The sequence below is a fragment of the Muscardinus avellanarius genome (genome assembly GCF_963383645.1).
Source record: "Muscardinus avellanarius genome assembly, chromosome: 6".
Classification (NCBI taxonomy): Eukaryota; Metazoa; Chordata; class Mammalia; order Rodentia; family Gliridae; genus Muscardinus; species Muscardinus avellanarius.
This window is the reverse complement of record NC_137791.1, coordinates 38,710,626-38,730,252: the sequence shown is the minus strand read 5'-3', so window position 1 is coordinate 38,730,252 and position 19,627 is coordinate 38,710,626. Positions and strand designations below refer to the sequence as shown.

The 19,627-nt window shown below is 36.4% G+C and overlaps 1 protein-coding gene across 20 annotated transcripts in view; it reads right to left on the bottom strand.

The window, feature by feature from the left end:
• Positions 1-19,627, bottom strand: part of CAMK2D (calcium/calmodulin dependent protein kinase II delta) — a gene marked incomplete at both ends in the record, with an annotated part of 339,011 nt that overhangs the window by 212,622 nt on the left and 106,762 nt on the right. For all 20 annotated transcript variants that reach the window (XM_080697513.1, XM_080697528.1, XM_080697516.1 and 17 more), the window contains one exon: positions 11,185-11,244. In XM_080697513.1, coding sequence (XP_080553639.1) covers positions 11,185-11,244 — 60 coding nt within the window. The remainder of the gene's footprint in view (positions 1-11,184; positions 11,245-19,627) is intronic.

Genomic DNA, 19,627 nt, shown 5'->3' with positions numbered 1-19,627 from the left:
CACCTCCAGACCTATTTTTCATTCTTTATTTTGAAACCAGGTCTCACTGAGTTGCAAAGGACCTTACTAAGTAGCAGAGGCTATCTGCAAACCATGATCCTCTGGTCTCAGCCTCCCAAATGCAGGAATTACAAGCATGTGCCACCACACCCAACTTTTGTTGTTGTTTTTTTTTTAAAAAAAAACTTCATTATTTTTACAAGTGAGCATTTGTATAATTCTATCTAAGGCCTCTTCCTTTTTTTTTTCCTGTGGCACTGAAGATTAAATCAGGGGTGGGGGGACTGTACCTCTAAGGTGTACCCCAGTCGTTTATATTTTTTATTTTGATACAGGTCTCACTAAGTTACAGTAAAGAGATCTTCAACCTGGGATCCTCCTGTCTCAGCATCCACGTGCCAGGATTCCAGGTGAGCGCCACTTTGTCTGGCTCTTTGGTTTCTTCTTAATCTCATTCTTCTAGGTAGGCTCATCCCCTCTCATGATCCCCTGCATGTAAGTGACTCAAAATATATTTTCATATGCTCCAGAGCTCTGTGTGGTGTTCTACATACAAGCTGAAGGGAAAGTGCAAATTTAAAAAGTTGAACCATAGAAGAGACACATTTAGTGAAGACATGAGAAAAAGTGAAAAGGGAGAAATGAGATTCACTGCAGTGGACAGAAGACAGGGCAAGGACACTCTAGAAATGCCAAGTCATGGGCAGGCATTGAAGTATCTGCTCTCATTATCTTGCTTGTCCAAAAAGTACTTTTTGGATAACTTGACTATCTCGACTTCAGCAGCTTTCAGTCTTAGCTTAGGAGAGATGATCATTGCTATTGCCAAACACTTTCATCCTGAAGAGGAATGCCCAAATAGTAAAAAGTTTATAATTTCTGCCAAAAATTAAAAGATCAAGGGTTTGAAGTGTGATTTGGTATTTATATATATATTTTTTGTCCACTGTACAACAAACTGTATTATTCCAATCCATAAAAAGTGATAATTTCATCATGTTTCAAATCAGCTACATTTCTAATTTCTTCCAATTTTCTTTTTCTCCACTGTTCCCTATTCTCCTATAAAAGGATCAGCATCAACCCAGCATCAACCCAAACTAGAGACTTCAGAGAACCTCCTTCTATCCTATTTGACATAATTTAACTGCTTCATTCTACATTAACACCTTTGGTACCCTTGCCCTCAGTGCCATGGGTGAGGAGTGCATCATGTCTCTCATCTAGACTCTTTCAGTTTAAATGCTCTTTCAACATCAGTTTCTCCGGACTCCAACAAGGCTTTTTACTATCAAATTTGTCATTCTAAAAAACTGAAAATCATGAATGATCTAAATAAATCTTTAATAAAGGCCTATTTTCTGGAAATTAAACATCAAATTTCTTCCCTTAGAAAGTCAAGATTCTCCACAATTATTCCTGATCAATCATTCTGGCTAACATCAATCATTTCTGGTTTTCTGCCAAACTTCAAGTTGGCAATGTGTTATGGTTTGGGATTGGAATATCCTCCAAAAGGCTCATGTATTGAAAGCATTTTCCCATTGCAACAAAATTCAGAGATGAAATAACCTAACTGGGGTTCTCATGTAATCAATGGACAAATCTAATGAAAGTTTAATAATTTGAATGGATTTACAGGGTAGGAACTCAACCTAGTGGGGCATGGCTAGAGGAGGTAGATCTCTGAGGGTGAGGCCTTGGGGACTATCTGTGTCTTTCATAACTTCCTGTTGCTCTCTCTGTTTCTGTGTGCCACTGAGTAGAAGGCAGCTTTCCTCCAACATGCCATGCTGCCATAATGTCTCCCTTGGAGTTGGCTAACTATGGAATGTACCTCTGAAATCATGAGTCAAAGCAACATTCCCTCCTCTACGTTGCTTGTGTCAAGTATTTTAGTTAAAGGAATGAAAAAGAAGACTAAGATACAAGGAATTTTACATATGATCTTCTCTTTAGTTGGCCAAATTTCAACAATGCTAGTGAATCAAACCCTACAGCAAAATTCTCTTCACTATCAATATATTTCAGCTTATAGTCTTTGCTTATACTACGGTGTCTCCAATGCAAGTTATTAGTAGCTTCATCATAGTATGTGTCCACCTTGTATTTTAGTTGCATACATGGCAGTCAGTCCTCCTAAACTGTAAACTTTTTACGATCAAGGAAAATATCTCATTCATCCTTGCAGTATTTTAGCACTTTAGTTGCAAGAGAGTATTATTGAGCTAAATCAAACTTAATGCTAACTTATTGGAAATAGTTGAAAATTTCCAATTATATACTTTTATTCATTCATATTCTTTCACTTTACCTTCACTCAGATTGATATTTTTAATTCTAAAATAAAATCTGGGTATTAAAACTCATATAACTATTGTCTAAGAAAATAGAAAAAATTTATGATGAAAAATTAAGCTACTATTTCAGTTTTCTTCTTTCTTTTTTTGCGGTACTAGGGGTGGAACCCAGGGGTATTCTACCCCTGAGCTCACCCCCAGCCCTATTTTTTATTCTTTATTTTAAAATAGGGTCTCATTGAGTTGCAAAAGACCTCACTAAGTAGTCATTGAGGCTGTTCATGAACTACATTCCTCCAATCTCAGACTCCCAAATGCTGAGATTACATGCACGGCCACCATGCCTAGTTACCACTATTTATTTTACTACATTTCCCACAAGTTTTTAAGAAGTAATTTTAGAGCTAATCAAAATAAAACACCAAGTTCACCAATTCCATTTAAAATTGTGCATTTTGAGCCGGATGTGGTGGTGCATGCTTATAATCCCAGCATTTTGGAGGCTGAGACAGGAGGATCATGGTTTATGGACAGCCTCAGCTACTTAGTGAGGTCCTCTGCAACTTAGTGAGATCCTGTTTCTAAATAAAAAGTGTACCAGTATTGGGAATGGCCTAGGAAGATTTGAGAAAGCTCTAATTATTAAGATATTTCAAAAATTGGGTGAGGGGCAAATCTGTGAAAGACTTAGTCTTGGTTTTGGTCAGGAAGCAAACAGCTATTGAAACTTAGATTGACTTAGCTAAAAGTAATTAGCAAGTCCATAGGAGAAGGGACCTAGGACTTCCTCTTTCTAAAAACAGATCTACATAATAATCTAGCTAGGATGGGAGGAGAGATTGACCTTTGTGAAAGACACCTTGGTGGGGGGAGGTACCTTACAGGGTAAGGGGAGAAACCTTACAGGGACATTTACTACATCAGAATTTCTTAAACAAGATCGAGGTCATGGGTATAAAAGGTCTGGTACACATGTTGTGTCTTTGGTGGTGGGGCATTCACTCAAACCACCCCCATTGCCATTCAAGAATGGCATGGGACTGTAACTGTCCTCTGTATTTCTATCTTTTTAATAAAGTTCTTTAATTCTTCAGCAAGAGTCTGGGCTAATGTGTACTTACCATTAGCTCAGGAAAAGAACCCGCGGTTTTTCTGTTTGGGTTTTTTTTTTTTTTTAAGAGTTTTGAGGGAAATTGTGTCCGGAACCCTAAATGGGGTCCTCGGGGACAATTTCCCCAAAACCACATCATCTCAAACCGTAACAAAAAGAATAAAAAACAAGGCTGAGGATGTAGTTCAGAGATATAATGCCCTTGGGTTCCATCCCAGTACTGCAAAAAAAAAAAAAAAAAAAAAAAATGTGTATTTTGATCAGTAAAAATAGGTAAGATTAAAGCATGTTTTGTTTTTACAAATATCAAACACAAAATCACCCAAATATAAAAAACACTGATACTCAAAAGGATAATAATGTCTGTACTACAAGAAAACTGTTTGTTTGTTTGTTTGTTTGTTTGTTTGTTTGTTTGTACTGGGGTTCCTGGAAGCCCTTCTACCTCCGGGCTACACTCCCAGACCTATTTTATACATTTTTATTTTTGGAAACAGGGTCTCTTAAGCCAGTGGGATCCTCCTGTCTCCACCTCCCAAGCTTGGGGATTACAAGCATGCGCCACCACGCCCGGCCAAGAAAAGTATTTAAATAAAATAAGATTCTACGTAAGTAATTCTAAATCAAGTCATTCATTTACTGTGCAACTTCTCCTTGTTTAGATTCCTTGTGTGTAAAGTAAAGTAGAGATCAAAGTGGCATTTGTTTACTGTGAGAAAAAAGACTGAATGCAAGGAAAACACTCAGAACCTATGCCTAGTAACACAACATATTATTACTGATTCTAGAGGCAAATTTCACTGGAATTTCAATCTAATGGTTTAGTGTGGTGTTTTGAAATTCAGCTAATCTTCAAATTTCTTTTTTTTTTTTTTTGAGGGTCTGGGGATGGAACCCAGGGGCATTTGACCTCCGGGCTACACCCCCTGCCCTATTTTTTATTCTTTATTTTGAAACCGGGTCTCACTGAGTTGCAGAGGGCCTCACTAAGTAGCTGAGGCTGTCCGCGAACCGCGATCCTCCAGGTCTCAGCCTCCCGAATGCTGGGATTACAAGCGCGCGCCACCACGCCCAGCTAATCTTCAAATTTCAATGTAAGTAAGTATCTTTTCATTATTAATACTATAAGAAAAAGGGTGGAAAAGACAATGATATTTAAGTAACTAAAAGGTATGACCAGCCGGGCGTGGTAGCACAAGCCTGTAATCACCATGCTTGGATGGTGGAGACAGGAGGATTGCGCAGGTTCAAATCCAGCCGCGCTGGCTTAAGAGACCCTGTTTCCAAATAAAAATATAAAATAGGTCTGGGAGTGTAGCCTGGAGGTAGAAGGGTTTCCAGGAACCCCAGTACCACCAAAAATAAATAAATAAATACAATAAAAGATATGACCAGCTTCTTACCTCTCTTCAGGACATCTTGGGGAAGAGAATGGAGGTAATTAATGTGCTGGTATTGGAAAATGACTTTGGTATTAATGTATTGAAAATAAGTTTCAAAGTGTAAAAAGTAGACAGGGCCTAGATGCTGTCAGGCACTCAGGCAGCTTGTTAAAATGCAGAGTTCCCTCACCAAAAGTGATTCACAAGAACAAAGAGGAGTTGTGACCCAGGGCCTTCATATTTTAAAAGACAGATTTACATAATAAATAACTTCTATCAGATAGGCTAAAATTCCCAAAGGATGTGGGAGGAGGGTACAGGCCTTTGCCAAGGGGAGCATATACCAGGTGACCCCAAAGTTAAGCAAGTAGCATATTCAGGTCTTAACAAAGACCTGGTCCTACATCTGCATCAAGGCAGGAAGAAGGCTTTTGGCCAAGGAAGAAATCCCCATAATCATAATCCCCACAATCATAAAAAAGTTATGCATGGAGTTAATGAGCAGGCTCACGCCTAGTCAAATAAAAAAAACTATTGGTTGGGCAAGACGAAGAATAATAAATCTTTATAAAAAACTGTTTGGTATTCAAAACTTCAGTGTTTTATTTTCAAGTCACTCCACTGCATTTATTTCTCTATTGCAGTGCTTTGCTCTCTCCCTTCTTTTTGCCTCTGTAATAATAAAAATTGCTTAAGCTTACAGCAGTAGAGTTCTAGCTATTTTTTCTAATGTAGCTAGGAACAAGAACCCAAGGCTACATCTCACACCATTACAATTAGGATTTGGGATTCTGTACGACTCAAACCCCAACAAAAGAAACACACATTTAAAAGGTGCTAATAATATCTGAAATTTTTTTCCTATCAATTTAAGTATATAGTTCTTAGGCCAGAAAACTGCCATAAACTTCTAATACTGTGTGAGGGGATTCTAGCTCAAATACAGCAAGAAGAGGGCAAGATGAAAATGAAAAGGACTTAGAACAAAATGTAATAGCAAAAGTAAAAGGGAGGCAAACTGGAAGGAAAGGAGAAAAAATAGTTTTACAATTTAGAAAGTTCATTATTTACATCCTGCAGCAGTACTCAATAGGCCCATACTTTTAAAATTATAATGGACTATCTCTCCACCTGGAATTTTTGTGATTTGTGGTAAACAAAGGGTCCCTCCCAAAAGTCTGAGCTGAGGTGGAACCTAGGCCTCACCCACCACCTGACCAAAACAGAAAGACCATGCATACTAGATAAGCTAACCACAAGTTTCTGCTTCTGTAAACTTGCCTGCTTATTTTAGCATAATAGATGGACCACCCACTTATGATTTTCTTCCTTATAAACCCTTACCCCTGTGAGTCCGCATGCCCCAGCTCTAATCAGATTTCTAGAATGAGGGTACCCTGCTGGCCAGCTAAAAAAGGCTATAATTGGCACATTCCTTTGGACTCTTGAGTCTCTCATTTCTCACTAAACCTGCATACAACAAAATCATAAAGAACAATTGAATAAATATTATATATTGATAGATCAAAATTTATTATCCACTAAGTCTAAAATACACTGTCCATTTGTAACAGTTTCAGATATAAATCCAACTATTTCTTTTATATCACAGTAGGTTTTTAATTAAAATAAAAAATTAGCCAGGTGTGGTGACACACACGCTTGTAAGCTTGTAACCCCAGCGGATCATGGTTTGCAGACAGTCTCAGCTACTTAGCAAGGCCCTTCACAACTCACGGAGACCCTGTTTCAAAAAAGAAAAATAATAAAAAGTAGGACTGGGGCTGTAGCTCGGATGTAGAATGCCCCTGGGTTTCATCGCCAGCACCACAAAAGTAAATAAATAAATAAATAAATAAATAAATAAATAAACTAAATAAATAAATAAATACCCTAAAAATTAAGGCTGGGAGTGTCACTTGGAGGTACAATGCCCCTGAGTTCCATCCCCAGTACTGAAAAAAAAAAAAAAAAAGATGGTGAATTTAACATTCAACCAAGAATCATAAAAAGTATATCACTGGGGCCATACTATATGAATAAAAGAAAAAGAGTAAGTAATGAGAATATTTGAAAACATTTATTTGCCCAGGGAAAAAAGTCTCTGTTATTTCTCACATTTGCTAGAGAGGATGATAATCAAATCTGCAGACAGTAACATATATTCTAGGAAGTAATTTAGCCTTCAGAACAAATAATCAAGACAAAGAGGTGAAATTTAATCAAGTAAGGTGATCATAAACATACACTACAGTTTCCTGTTGGAGATTCATTAGATAAAGTAGTTTGGCAATAAAAAATTGCTTATTCTTATATAATTACAAATTCGTGAATATTAGGCATAAGCAACAATAACAGCAGCAGTCAGAGAAAAACACTACAAATGTCACTTTCTTGGAATATTATTGAATTCTTCACATCACTGAAAAGAGACTTTGATTAGCACTGGTAAATCCCTTTGTTTTTTGAGCAGAATACTTAAAATTTACTCTATACTAACTCTGTTCTCATTTCCTATGTGAATTTTTTTCAAATGGTTCCCAAATTTAAAAAACTGTAGCAATAGATATATTAAGCAATATATCTATTAATTATAAGTAAATTAATCATAAGTAAATTTCTGGAACATTTATGTTTGATATTTATTAAGTGTAAGCTTCTAAAATATGATTGCATTGATTTCTTAAAGAAACTGAGGGCTGGGCTTGGTGGCGCACGCTTGTAATCCCAGCATTCAGGAGGCTGAGACCAGAGGATTGCGGTTCGCGGACAGGCCTCAACTACTTAGTGAGGCCCTCTGCAACTCAGTGAGACCTGGTTTCAAAATAAAGAATAAAATATAGGGCAGGGGGTGTAGCTCGGAGGTCGAATGCCCCTGGGTTCCATCCCCAGTCCCACAAAAATAAAATAAAATAAAAATAAATAAATAAATAAATAAATGAAACTGAGGAACCTGGAAGATGACTGCACAAAGAAATAACAAAAAGGCGAAAATTAAGGCTTACATAAAGTCAACTGTTAAAAGAGCAAATAAATAAAAAATGATTGTAATTATATCCTATGGAAATTTGAGAAATGGTATTTTGCAAAATCTGGAATACCAAAGATTATGTTTCAAATATTACTTTCGTAGTAGGAATACATACCTCCATGGTCAGGGAAAAGAGGAGATACTATCTCTTTGGAGATCTGTGGATAACCCTGGGCATGTGGCTTGACTACTGAAACTTCAGTCTCTATCTACAGAAACTAGTTTGGATTTAATAAAATCCCACAAAGACTTTCTAGTTTTATATTTTAGAAAAATAAATTATATAGATCCTAAATGTCATTATAACCCACAGGCATGGGAAGCCTGTTTTTATAAGAAGAAAACGTTTTTTAAGTCTCTACCTATCACTGTGAAATTTTACATACTGTTTTAAATGTCTAACAATAAAACATAGGCAGAGCATCCTTCTGAAACATATCGACTGTATCAGCATTAGCACCTTTTAATTTCATATCCAGCCTATGAGAGGGAAGAAATTGATTTAAACCAAAAACAAACACCAGGCATGGTGGTGCACACTTGTAATCCCAGTATTTGGGAGGCTATGACAGGAGAATTGCAGGTCTGCAGCCAGCCTAAGCTACTTAGTGAGGCCCTCTGCAACATAGTGAGACCCTGTTTCAAAATAACAAACAAAAATAGGGCTGAGAGTGTACCTGGAGGTAGAATGCCCCTGGGTTCCACCACCAGTGCTGCACGCACGCGCGCACTTACATACTCACACAATAAAATAAAATAAGGCTGGAGGTGTAGTTACAAGGTAGAATGACCCTGAGTTCTATCTTGAGTACTGAAAAATAATAAAAAGAAAAAGAGAGAAAAGAAAGAAAATGAAAGGAAGAAAGGAAGGAAGGAAGGAAAGAAGGAAAGGAGGAAGGAAGGAAAAACAATCTCAAAGTTCTCCTTGAAATGTAGCAAATGCCTGTTTAATCTTGTTGCTTCAAGTTAGTGTCTCTAAACACTACTACTTCAAGTTAGGGTATCTAAAAATCTTTGTAGAGACAATAAAGAATTTAGTCCAGGTGTGGTGGCACATGACTATAACCACAGCTACTAGGGAAGCTGAGGCAGAAGAATCACAAAGTGCAAGACCAATCTAAGTGACTTAGCAAGAGCCAGTCTAAAAATAAAATAAAATAAAATAAAATAATAAAATAAAATAAAATGGGCTTGGGATATAGCTCAGTGGTAAAGTACTTGCCTAGCATGTGTGAAGCCCTGGGTTCAATACCAAATACAGAGAGGAAGGAAGGAAGGAAGGAAGGAAGGAAGGAAGGAAGGAGAGAAAAGGAATTTAGGACTGTCAATGTCATTAAAGAACTAGGACTTTGGACAAGTCATGGAGATTTGGAACATGTAAGCATCCTCAATTATTTAAAATTTTAAGAAATCAGAATTTATATTAGTCTATACTATCTCTTCTTATGAAAAGTCACTAAGATTCCATCTAATTCCAGTTAAAATGGCAATCATCAAGAATACAAACAATAGTAAATACTGGCGAGGATGTGAGGAAATGGTAACCATTATACACTATTGGTTAGAATGTAAATTAGTACAACCACTATGAAAGGTTCTCAAAAAACTAGGAATGGAACCACCACATGACCTAGCTATACCACTACTTGCAATCTTTCCAAACTAATTAAAGTCAGAATACTATAGTGATACATGCATATCCATGTTTATAGCAGCACAATTCACAATAGCCAAATTATGGAACCCTCATAGATACCTGTCAACAGTTGAATGGATAAAGAATATAACACAATGGAGTTTTACTCTGCCATAACAAAGAACAAACTTATGTCATTTGCAATAAAATGGGTAGAACTAGAGAATATTATGTTAAATGAGATCAGCCAGTCTCAGAAAGTCAAGTATCAAATGTTTTCTCTCATATGTATAAGCTGGAGAGAAAATAAGAAACAAAGAGGACTTTAGAGAATTGAGAAGAGAGACCAGTAGAAGAGTGGAAGGTGGTATAGGGAGGGGAAAAGGAGAACTGATGAAGGAAACAGTTCAAATAAAGCTATATCTATATAGGAAGCTATAATTGCCTGTCTCACTATTATATACAGAGAGGGGGGAGTGGTATGGATCCAAAAGGAAATATACCAAGCCCCAAGACCTGTGTCCATGTATGTTTGTATAACTTTAAACCTCACTATGATGTATAAAAAGAATACAACAGTCAGGCAATTGTAATCTCAGTACTTGGGAGTACTGAGGCTGACCACAACATACTGAGGTTGGCCAGAGGTTCATGGCCAGCCTCAGCTACTTAGTGAGCCCTCCACAACTTAGTGAGACCCTGATTCCAATGTAGAATAGTTGAGAACAATTGCCTATTACCTCAAATATTTTGTTTCAATACCTTAAAGATATAACTTAATTAGTAGCTACTTCACAGTTCAAAAATTTGGTTTTCCCACAGTTTCCTTAATATTTCAATGGAAAATAAATCTATTTTATTAAAAGATGAATAGAATGTTAAAAAAGAAATACCAAAAGCATGAAGTAAGATGTTCTCTCCAAATTGCTTCAACACCTTAAAGTCAAATATAATCTTTCCACTATGGAGTCCACACTGTCTAGAGCAGAGTAAGGACTGAGCTGCTCAGGAAATGGCCTGTACTCCTAAATTCACTGAACTATAGGATGCATGATACTTGTCATAGACTGTTGGACCATACCCAAGAGAGAACCAGCCTGAAGCTCAAATTCTTTTTTTTTTTTTTTTGGTGGGTCTGGGGATGAAACCCAAGGGCTTTTGACCTCCAAGCTACACCCCCTTCCCTATTTTTTATTCTTTATTTTGAAACCAGGTCTCACTGAGCTGCAGAGGGCCTCACTAAGTAGCTGAGGTTATCCGGTGGTCTCAGCCTCCTGAATGCTGAGGCATGCACCACCACGCCTGGCTTTGAAGCTGCTCAAATTCTTATCCCCAAAATGTGCCTGAGGGATACTGAAGGGATACATACTAGATTGAGACATACTGACTGAACACTAGTATTGACTGTGCATGACTACAATCTATACATACACTATTTACATACACTATTGATTCAAACTAAAATCAGTTTAATTTGTGAAGACAGTTTTTATTTTCCACTTCTGCCTCAAACACTGCATCTATAAAAAAAAGACTGCATCAAAAAAAAAAAAAACAGTAAAACATAAAACTATGAAGTATCAGATGCAACTCAACCCCAAAAGTAGGAATCTGTTATTACCTATTAACATTCAAACTATTAAAATTAACATCTGTTACTGTGGAACAATGTAATACAAGATACGCTAAATTAACATTTAAAACACATTGAAAAATTTCCTCACCAATATTGGGATGCTTCAAAAGACGGCATATTCTAGCTTCCCTTTCCAGTTTTTGATGATCTGTTTAGAAGAGAAAAAGAGAAAAGAAAATATATCACAATAAAGCAAAAAGGAACAGAACACAATAAAGAGCATAACAAAATGACATAATGCCTTTGCTCTTATTTATCCTTTGAATTCCTTTTAAAACTGATCATTTGTATTTGGGCTTAGGTGAACACCATATATTTCAACAATCTGATTTTCTTGATTTCCATGGGCTTCATGCTAATAGAATGAGGTATAGAAAAGGGGCAAATTATGACTTGGTCTGTGGGAAAACGTGCAAACAATACAAAACAATACAATTTTTAAAAAAATCTTTACCTCAAGTAGATACCATTACAACAACCTAAATTACCTAATATAGATATATCTACTAGAACAGAGAAAACATAATTGAAACTTGGAATGCCAATGGGATCAGGGCTAAATAAGATCTCACAGAGCTAGGTGTGGTGGCACATGCTTGTAATCCCAGCATTTGGGAGGCTGAGACAGGAGGACTGCTGTTTGCGAAAAGCCTTGGCTATTTAGTGAGGTCCCTTGCAACTGAGACTCTGTTTCAAAATAAAGAATAAAAAATAGGGCTGTGGGTGTAGTTCAGAGGTAGAATGTCCCTGGGTTCCATCTATAGTACCAAAAAAAAAAAAAAGTTGCACCTGAGGGAAAGGGTTTCCTATGTAATCAAATTTTCTATCAACTACTCTTGAGATAATGGTTGGTCCAACTTCCTGTGTATATGATGGATATCAAGGATTTTCTTCTTTTTTCATTTAAATTAACTTTGTTTGTTTATTTATTTATTTATTTATTTATTTACAGTACTGGAAATTAGCTTTTTCTTTTGCATAGGATATATGGTTTACCCTACAACAGCTCTCTGAGATAGTATCTCCCTATTTTACATATGAAAACTCTAAGGAATGTAAGGTTTAAGTGGCTTGCCTAGATTACAATGTTAGTAAGCAGCATCTACCAAATCAGATCTCATTGCTGTCTTAAAATAGACTTCACAGAATGAGGTGGAGCCCTACCTATTTACCATAGTGTGAACCAACAATCCTCAGCCTATGTGATCTTAGGACTCCTTCATATTCAGAAATTATCAAGGACCACAAAAAGCATTTGTTTATGTAAATAAGGTCTACCAACACATACTCTATTAGAAATTTAAAAGAAAGCTGGGCATGGTGGTGCATGCTTGTAATCTCAGTGCTTGTTTGGGAGGTTGACACAGGTGGATTGCATCGTTGTTGATTTCTCCACTGAACAATTACTCTTTATCTTTCATTTGTGACTTATAAGTATATGAGGAGAAAATTTAAACCCATGCAAACATCCTGTTCTGTATCAAAATTTTCTTCTAGGATGATTGCCATCTAAAATAATCTTAACTATGAAGGTGAAAAAGTGCTGATTTTCCAACTTTAGCATAGTAACAGATTTTCATGACAAATACTATATTCTCCAAAAAAAATACTGAGAATAGAGGTTTTGTTTTACAGTTTTACAAACTGATTTATGCTTGACATAATAAGGGATATTATGATTATGTTCTCATATTTGCCTTTATTTTCAACCTGTTTTAATATATTGTTTTCATTTAAGTGTATGAGGAACATCTAACCTTACAAGGATATATAAAGGGGAAGTGAATTAATGCCCCTTTCAGATTATGTGGTGTGTTTTTTCTTTAATATATCAGAGCTTAACAAATGATAGTTTCTCTCTCTCTTTTTTTTTTTTTTGCCTTTTTTTTTTTTTTTGCTTTCATTTTTGCTTTTGGTGGTGGTACTGGGGAATGAACCCAAGATTCCTCCTTCAATCTATACCCCTATTCCTATTTCATTCTTTATTTGGAAACATAGTCTCACTAAACTGCTGAGGATGGCCATGAACCTGTGATCATCCTGTCTCAAACTCCCAAGTACTAAGATTAAAAACTAGATGCTCTGGATGTGGTGGCGCATGCTTGTAATCCCAGCATTCAGGAGGCTGAGACTGGAGGATCCCAGTTCACAGACAGCCTCAGCTAATTAGTGAGGCCCTCCGCAACTTAGTTAAGAGACCCTGTTTCAAAATAAAAAATAAAAATAGGGCAGGGGTGTAGTTTGGAGGTTGAATGACCCCGGATTCCATCCCCACACCCACAATGAATCAATGAACTTTATCAAACAGCTTTATAAGCCATATTGAGTGAGGTTATAAACTTTAATGCTTACATATATTTTCAACGTTATATAGTTTCTAATATAAAACTGTGCTCTGTTACATTAAATTTTTTTCTTTTTCACTTTGAAAGAATATTTTACCCAGGTACAATTTTATAACATGATATTCTAGTCATCTGGGAAATATTGGTTCAGTAATTTATGTACTTTTTTTACTAATGATGACATATTTCACTAGAAAATATAAAAATAACATTTGTTAATATCACCAACAATATCATCAAAATAATTAAATTTAGAAATCAGTTAAGTTCATGTGGGCAGATACAAGTTTTCCAAAATTCTAATTTTTTTTTTCTGTTTGAAAGTAAACTGTGATATTGTCAGTAAACGCTATTAACTGCAGTTGTTTTCCTTGAAATAGAAGGCCCTGTTCATTTTTTAGAAAATGTTTGTCTAATACCTATATCTGAAAAATCAATGGTAGTTTTCCAGTCATTCTTTCCTCTAAAAACGATGTTCCATGAAAGAGTAGCTGATTTAACTCCCAACCCAAACAACCATATAAAAACTTTCCATAGAGGGTATTTTCCCTAAGATAGCCACTGGACATTGGTAAAGAATAAGGTATTTTATGCATAATTCCCACTTAATCATGTGGAATGTTGCAAAGATACATAATCAAAGGTCAACATTTAATAACAGTAATAATTTTAATTTGTTAAAAAAAAAACTTTAGTGGCCGGGCATGGTGGCGCATGCTTGTAATCCCTGCGTTTGGGAGGTATAGACAGGAGGATTGTGCAGGTTTGAAGCCAGCCACGCTGGCTTAAAAAACCCAGTTTCCAAATTTAAAAAAAGCATAAAATAGGTCTGGGAGTATAGCCCAGATGTAGAATGGTTTCCAGAAACCCCAGTACAACAACAACAAAAAAAAAAAAAAAAAAAAAAAAAAAAATCAGTGAAATTCGCTTCTTTTATTTTTTTCCTGTGAATGTATGGTGCTAGAAAATACAAAGACTAATAATACAGATAAATGCCACCACCTTCATTCATGCAAAGCCCCCAGCAATTTCACTATTTCTTTTGCATATGTGATGCAACACATGTCAATAAATGTATGTGTCAATATAATATGTTTAAGAGGCACAGAATATTTTTGTGCATGTGGTGCTGGAAATTGAACCCAGGGGCATTCTACCTCTGAGCTATACCTCCAGTCCTAGTTTATTTTTATTTTGAAACAAGGTCTTGCTAGGTTGATGAGTCTTACCATTTGATGAGGTTGTCCTCAAACCTGCAATCCTCCTAGTCTCAGCATCCCAAGCGCGGGGATTACAAGCGTGCACCACCACGCCCAGCAATACACAATATTATAAAAGGAGGATAATGTTTTAGTTTTATTTTGAAAACAGCTTATAGATCCACAAAGAGTATTCCAAGGATTACCCAGATCAGTAATCTAGACTTCAGAACCACTGGTACATACTAAAGAACTGTTGCATGTGATAGCTTATATTTATTTTTCTCTTTGATTTTGGCAATTTAGGAAAATGTTTTAAATACATATACTGTTCTTAATGCTCAGAAAAAAAATAGTATCTTAATGAATCATCAGATTAACATTAACAGGCTCTAACAGTATATCCCTTAAATGTGGATTGTCAAATAGTAGGACAAATATTCTGGCCTTCCCATGAGCTAAAACTAAATGTATTTCAGATAAATGTAATTCAAGTCTCTATATCTTGAGAAAGCCCTTTATTCATATGACAAACTGCTTCTAAAATATTTTAATCTAGAACCATACAAATAAACACAAAAGGCTACACCAAATATTTAAATACCATTATCTCATGCAAATACTATAAAGTATTATATAAATTAAAATTTTGTAATGAGACAAGGACATGTAAGTATATAGGCTAAACGATGTGATTTATATATCATATAAAATACATAATTACATTAAAATAAATAAAAACAAGGATCAAGTCTTTTATGGACAGTAAGTTCTACTAATTTTTAGCTATAGAGATAAAATATTAAAATTTTTTATTATTTTATTTATTTATGTTTATTTATTTTATGGTACTGGGAATTGAACCCAGGCATCTTATCTCTGAGCTATACCTTCAGACATATTTATTTTGGAGTGGGGGGGGTAGTAGGGATTGAACCCAGGAGCATTCTAACTCCAAGCTATACCTCAGCCCTATTTTTTTTCTTTATTTTGAAACAGGGTCTCACTAAGTTCCGTAGGGCCACACACTAAGTAGCTGAGGCTGGCTGCGAACTTGGATCCTCTTGTCTCAGCTTCCCTAGTACTAACATTACAAGCATGCGCCACCATGCCCGGCTCTCACACCTGCTTTTTATCTTTATTTTGAAACAAGTTCTCAGTAAGTTGGAGAGGGCTTCATTAAGTAGCTGAGGCTGGCCAATCCTCCTCTCTCACCCTCCCAAGTACTAGGATTACAGACGTGCACCACATGCATGGCAAAAAATTACAATTTTTATATGGCCAGTTTTTAAGGGATGAACTGTTTCATCCCATAAACGAAAGTGAAATTCGTTGATTCAACTTCTGAACCCCAGACTTCAGAATGTGACCATATTTGGAGATGGGATTTATAAAGTGGTAATTAATTTTAAATGAGGTCAACAGTGTGGGTTCTAATCAGGTATTTGACTGGTATCCACATAACAAGAGCAAACTTGGACAATGGCACACATCCAGGAAAGGCCATGTGAAGACACAGGGATTGGTAGGCATCTATAAGCCAAGAGAGGCCTCAGGAAAAACAAAGCCTCTGATACCTTGATCTCAGACTGTAGTCCACACAACTCTGAAGAAGCAAATTTCAGTCTGTGGTAGTTTGTTATAGCAGCCCACACAAACTAATATATCTAGGTATAAGTTTTCAATTGCTATGTACCAAATAAAACAGACTTATAAACTTAATACACATTTAGATTCCTGTTACTCAGGAATCTAGGCACAGTTTAACTGAATCCTTCATTCTCACAAGGCTGCTGTCAAGGTGTCAGTCTTATCTGTGTATACAGTACTAAGAATTGTTTTTACCACTTACCTATCCCCCCATCCCCAGCCCTTTTTCTACCTTTTATTTTGAGACAGGGTTTCACTATGTTGCTGAGATTGGCCTTGAACCAACAATCTTCCTTTCTCAGTCTCCCAGTACTGTAATTATAGGCGAGTGTCACCAAGTCTGGCTTTATGTAAATTCTAACTGGAGAAGAATCTGCTTCCAAGTTCACATGTGTGCAAGTAATATTCGCTTTGCAAAGGCTGCTGGATGAGGGTCCCAGTTCCTAACTGGCTCAGTTCCTGGCATGTGGCAACATGACAATATGCTTCATCAAAACCCCATGAAAAGAGTCTGAGAAGAAAAGGGAAGATTGGTATCTTATTTGGACTAAACCTAGAAATGACTTCCCATCCTTTTGCCACAAGCAGTTGAAAGCAAGAATCCAGGCTGGTCCACTATCAGTATACAAGGGCACAGATGTCAGAAGCAAGGATCATTAGGGTCATTTTAGAGTTCGTCTGCCATGGCAGACTGTAACGCTATGGAACCGAGGAGACTTCCCTCTGCTAAGCAGCTTCACTTGCTTTTTCTTTCATATAATCACCTCACCTAGTAATCTATGAACCAGAAGGCATTCTCAACTCTCCCACTGGGGCATGTTCTGACATCCCAAACTTTAAAAAAAAATATGTATTGGTGTATTATATTCATACATCGTATTGGGATAAAAAAAAATTGTGTGTACAAACATGCACACATCACTGATTTAACCCCTTCCCAATACCCACACCATTCCCTCTTTATCCCTCCTTCCCCGGCTTGGCCCAGTCAGTGGTTGACTTCAATATGCTTAAGTACACTGCGTGTTTTAGAAAATTTCCTTCTTCCCCCCTTCCATCCCCTCATTTAGGTTGTCTTGTTTGCTCCTCTATAGGATTTCCCTTTTCATCTAGAGTTCCTCCTATGACCCATTTCTCCTTAGCGAAACATATTAGGGAAAGCATCTGATTTCTTGTTTTTTATGACTGACTAACCTTACTTAGCATAATATCCTCCAGTTCCATCCATTTCCCTGAAAATTATGTAATTGAGTTTTTTTGTTTAATGGCTGAGTAAAATACCATTGTGTACATATCCCACAGTTTTGTAATCCATTCATTTGTTGATGGACATCTTGGCTGTTTCCATAGTATGGCTATGGTGAATTGTGCAGCTATGAACATACATACACATGCATTAGTTTGATAGTTTGGTATCCTTTCTTCTGGGTAGATACCCAAAAGTGGCATTGCTGGATCAAATGATAGATTTGTTCCCATTCTTCTGAGGATTCTCCATACTGTTTTCCAAAGTGGTTGCACTAATTTGCAATCCCAAAAACAATGTCTTAGAGTTCCCACTTCTCCACATCCTTGCCAGCATCTGTTGTTGTTTGTGTTTTGAATGATTGCCATTCTAGTTGGAGTTAGGTGAAATCTCAGGATAGTTTTGATTGCATCTCTCTGACTGCCAATTATGTTGAGCATTTTTTCATGCATTTATTGGCCATTTGAATTTCTTCTTTAGTTCACTTGCCCATTTTGTTATTGGATGCTTTGTTTTCTTAGTGTTGAGCTTCTTGAGTTCTCTGTATATTCTAGATATTAGTCCTCTTTCAGAGGTATAGGTGGCAAAAATCTTCTCCCACTCTATTGGCTCTCGGTTGAGGTTACTGACAGTTCCATTTGCTGAACAGAAGCTATTCAGTTTCATGCAATATCATGTATTGATTCACCTTTTAATTTGTTGTGCCTTTAGGGTCTTGTTGAGAAAGTGTTTATCTGTGCCTATGCGTTGCAGTGTTGGACCTATGCTGTCTTCAAAGAGCTTCAAGGTCTTAGGTTTGATTTCCAAGTCTTTGATCCATCTTGAATTCACTCTTGTGAAGGGTGAGAAAGTGGGATTAATTTCCAGTTTTCTGCATATGGTTAACCAGTTTTGCCAACACCATTTGTTGAACAGGCTATCTTTTTTCCAGTGTATGTTTTTGCCCCTTTGTCAAAAATCAATTGGCTGAAAGTATGTGGACTTGTTTCTGGGTCTTCTACTCTGCTCCAATGGTCTATGTATCTGTTTTTGTGCCAGTACCATGTTGTTTTTATTACAATGGCTTTGTAGTATAAAGTCAGGTATTGTAATTCCTCCTGCATGGTTTTTGTTGCTGAGAACTTTGGCTATTCTGGTTTTTTTGTTATTCCAAATAAATTTAAGTACTGATTTTTCTATGACCGTGAGGAATGGGCATTACCTTGAATCTGTAGATTACTTTTGGAAGGATGGCCATTTTAATGATATTTATTCTACCAATCCATGAACATGGAAGATCTTTCCATCTTCTAAGATCTTCTTTGATTTCTTTTTTCAATGTTTTATAATTTTATTTGTAGAAATCTTTTACTTCCTTGGCTAAGTTTATTCCTAAGTCTTTTATTTTTTGTGGGAGATCCTGAGTGGGAATGTTTTCTGAATTTCTTTTTCAGTGGGTTTATGTGTGGTGTACAGGAAAGCTTCTGATTTTTTAAGATTGAGTTTGTATCCAGATACTTTGCTGAATTTATTGATCAGTTCTATAACCCTTTTGGTTGAGTTTGTTGGGTTTTCTAAATATAGTATCATGTCATCTGCAAATAGTGAAAGTTTGATTTCTTCTTTCCTATTTGTACTCCTTTGATTTCCTTTTCTTGCCTTATTGCTCTGGCTAGAGTCTCTAGTACTACATTGAAGAGAAGTAGTGATAATGGACATCCTTGTCTCGTTCCTGTTTCTAGGGAGAATTCTGGAAGTTTTTCCCCATTTAATATGATGTTGGCAGTCGGCTAATTATAGATTGCCTTTATGATGTTGAGATATGTGGCTTCTATTCCAATTCTCTGCAGTGTTTTATTTTATCATAAATGGATGCTGAATTTTATCAAATGCTTTTTCAGCATCTATTGAAATGATCATGTGATTTTTGTCTTTGATTCTGTTTATATGGTGAATTACATGGATTGATTTTTGTAGGTTGAACCAGCCTTGCATCCCTGAAATGAACCGTACCTGGTCATGGTGTATGATTTTCTTGATGTGGTTTTGAATGCGTGTTGCTAGTAATTTAATAATTTTGCATCCAAGTTCATCAGAGATATAGGCCTATAG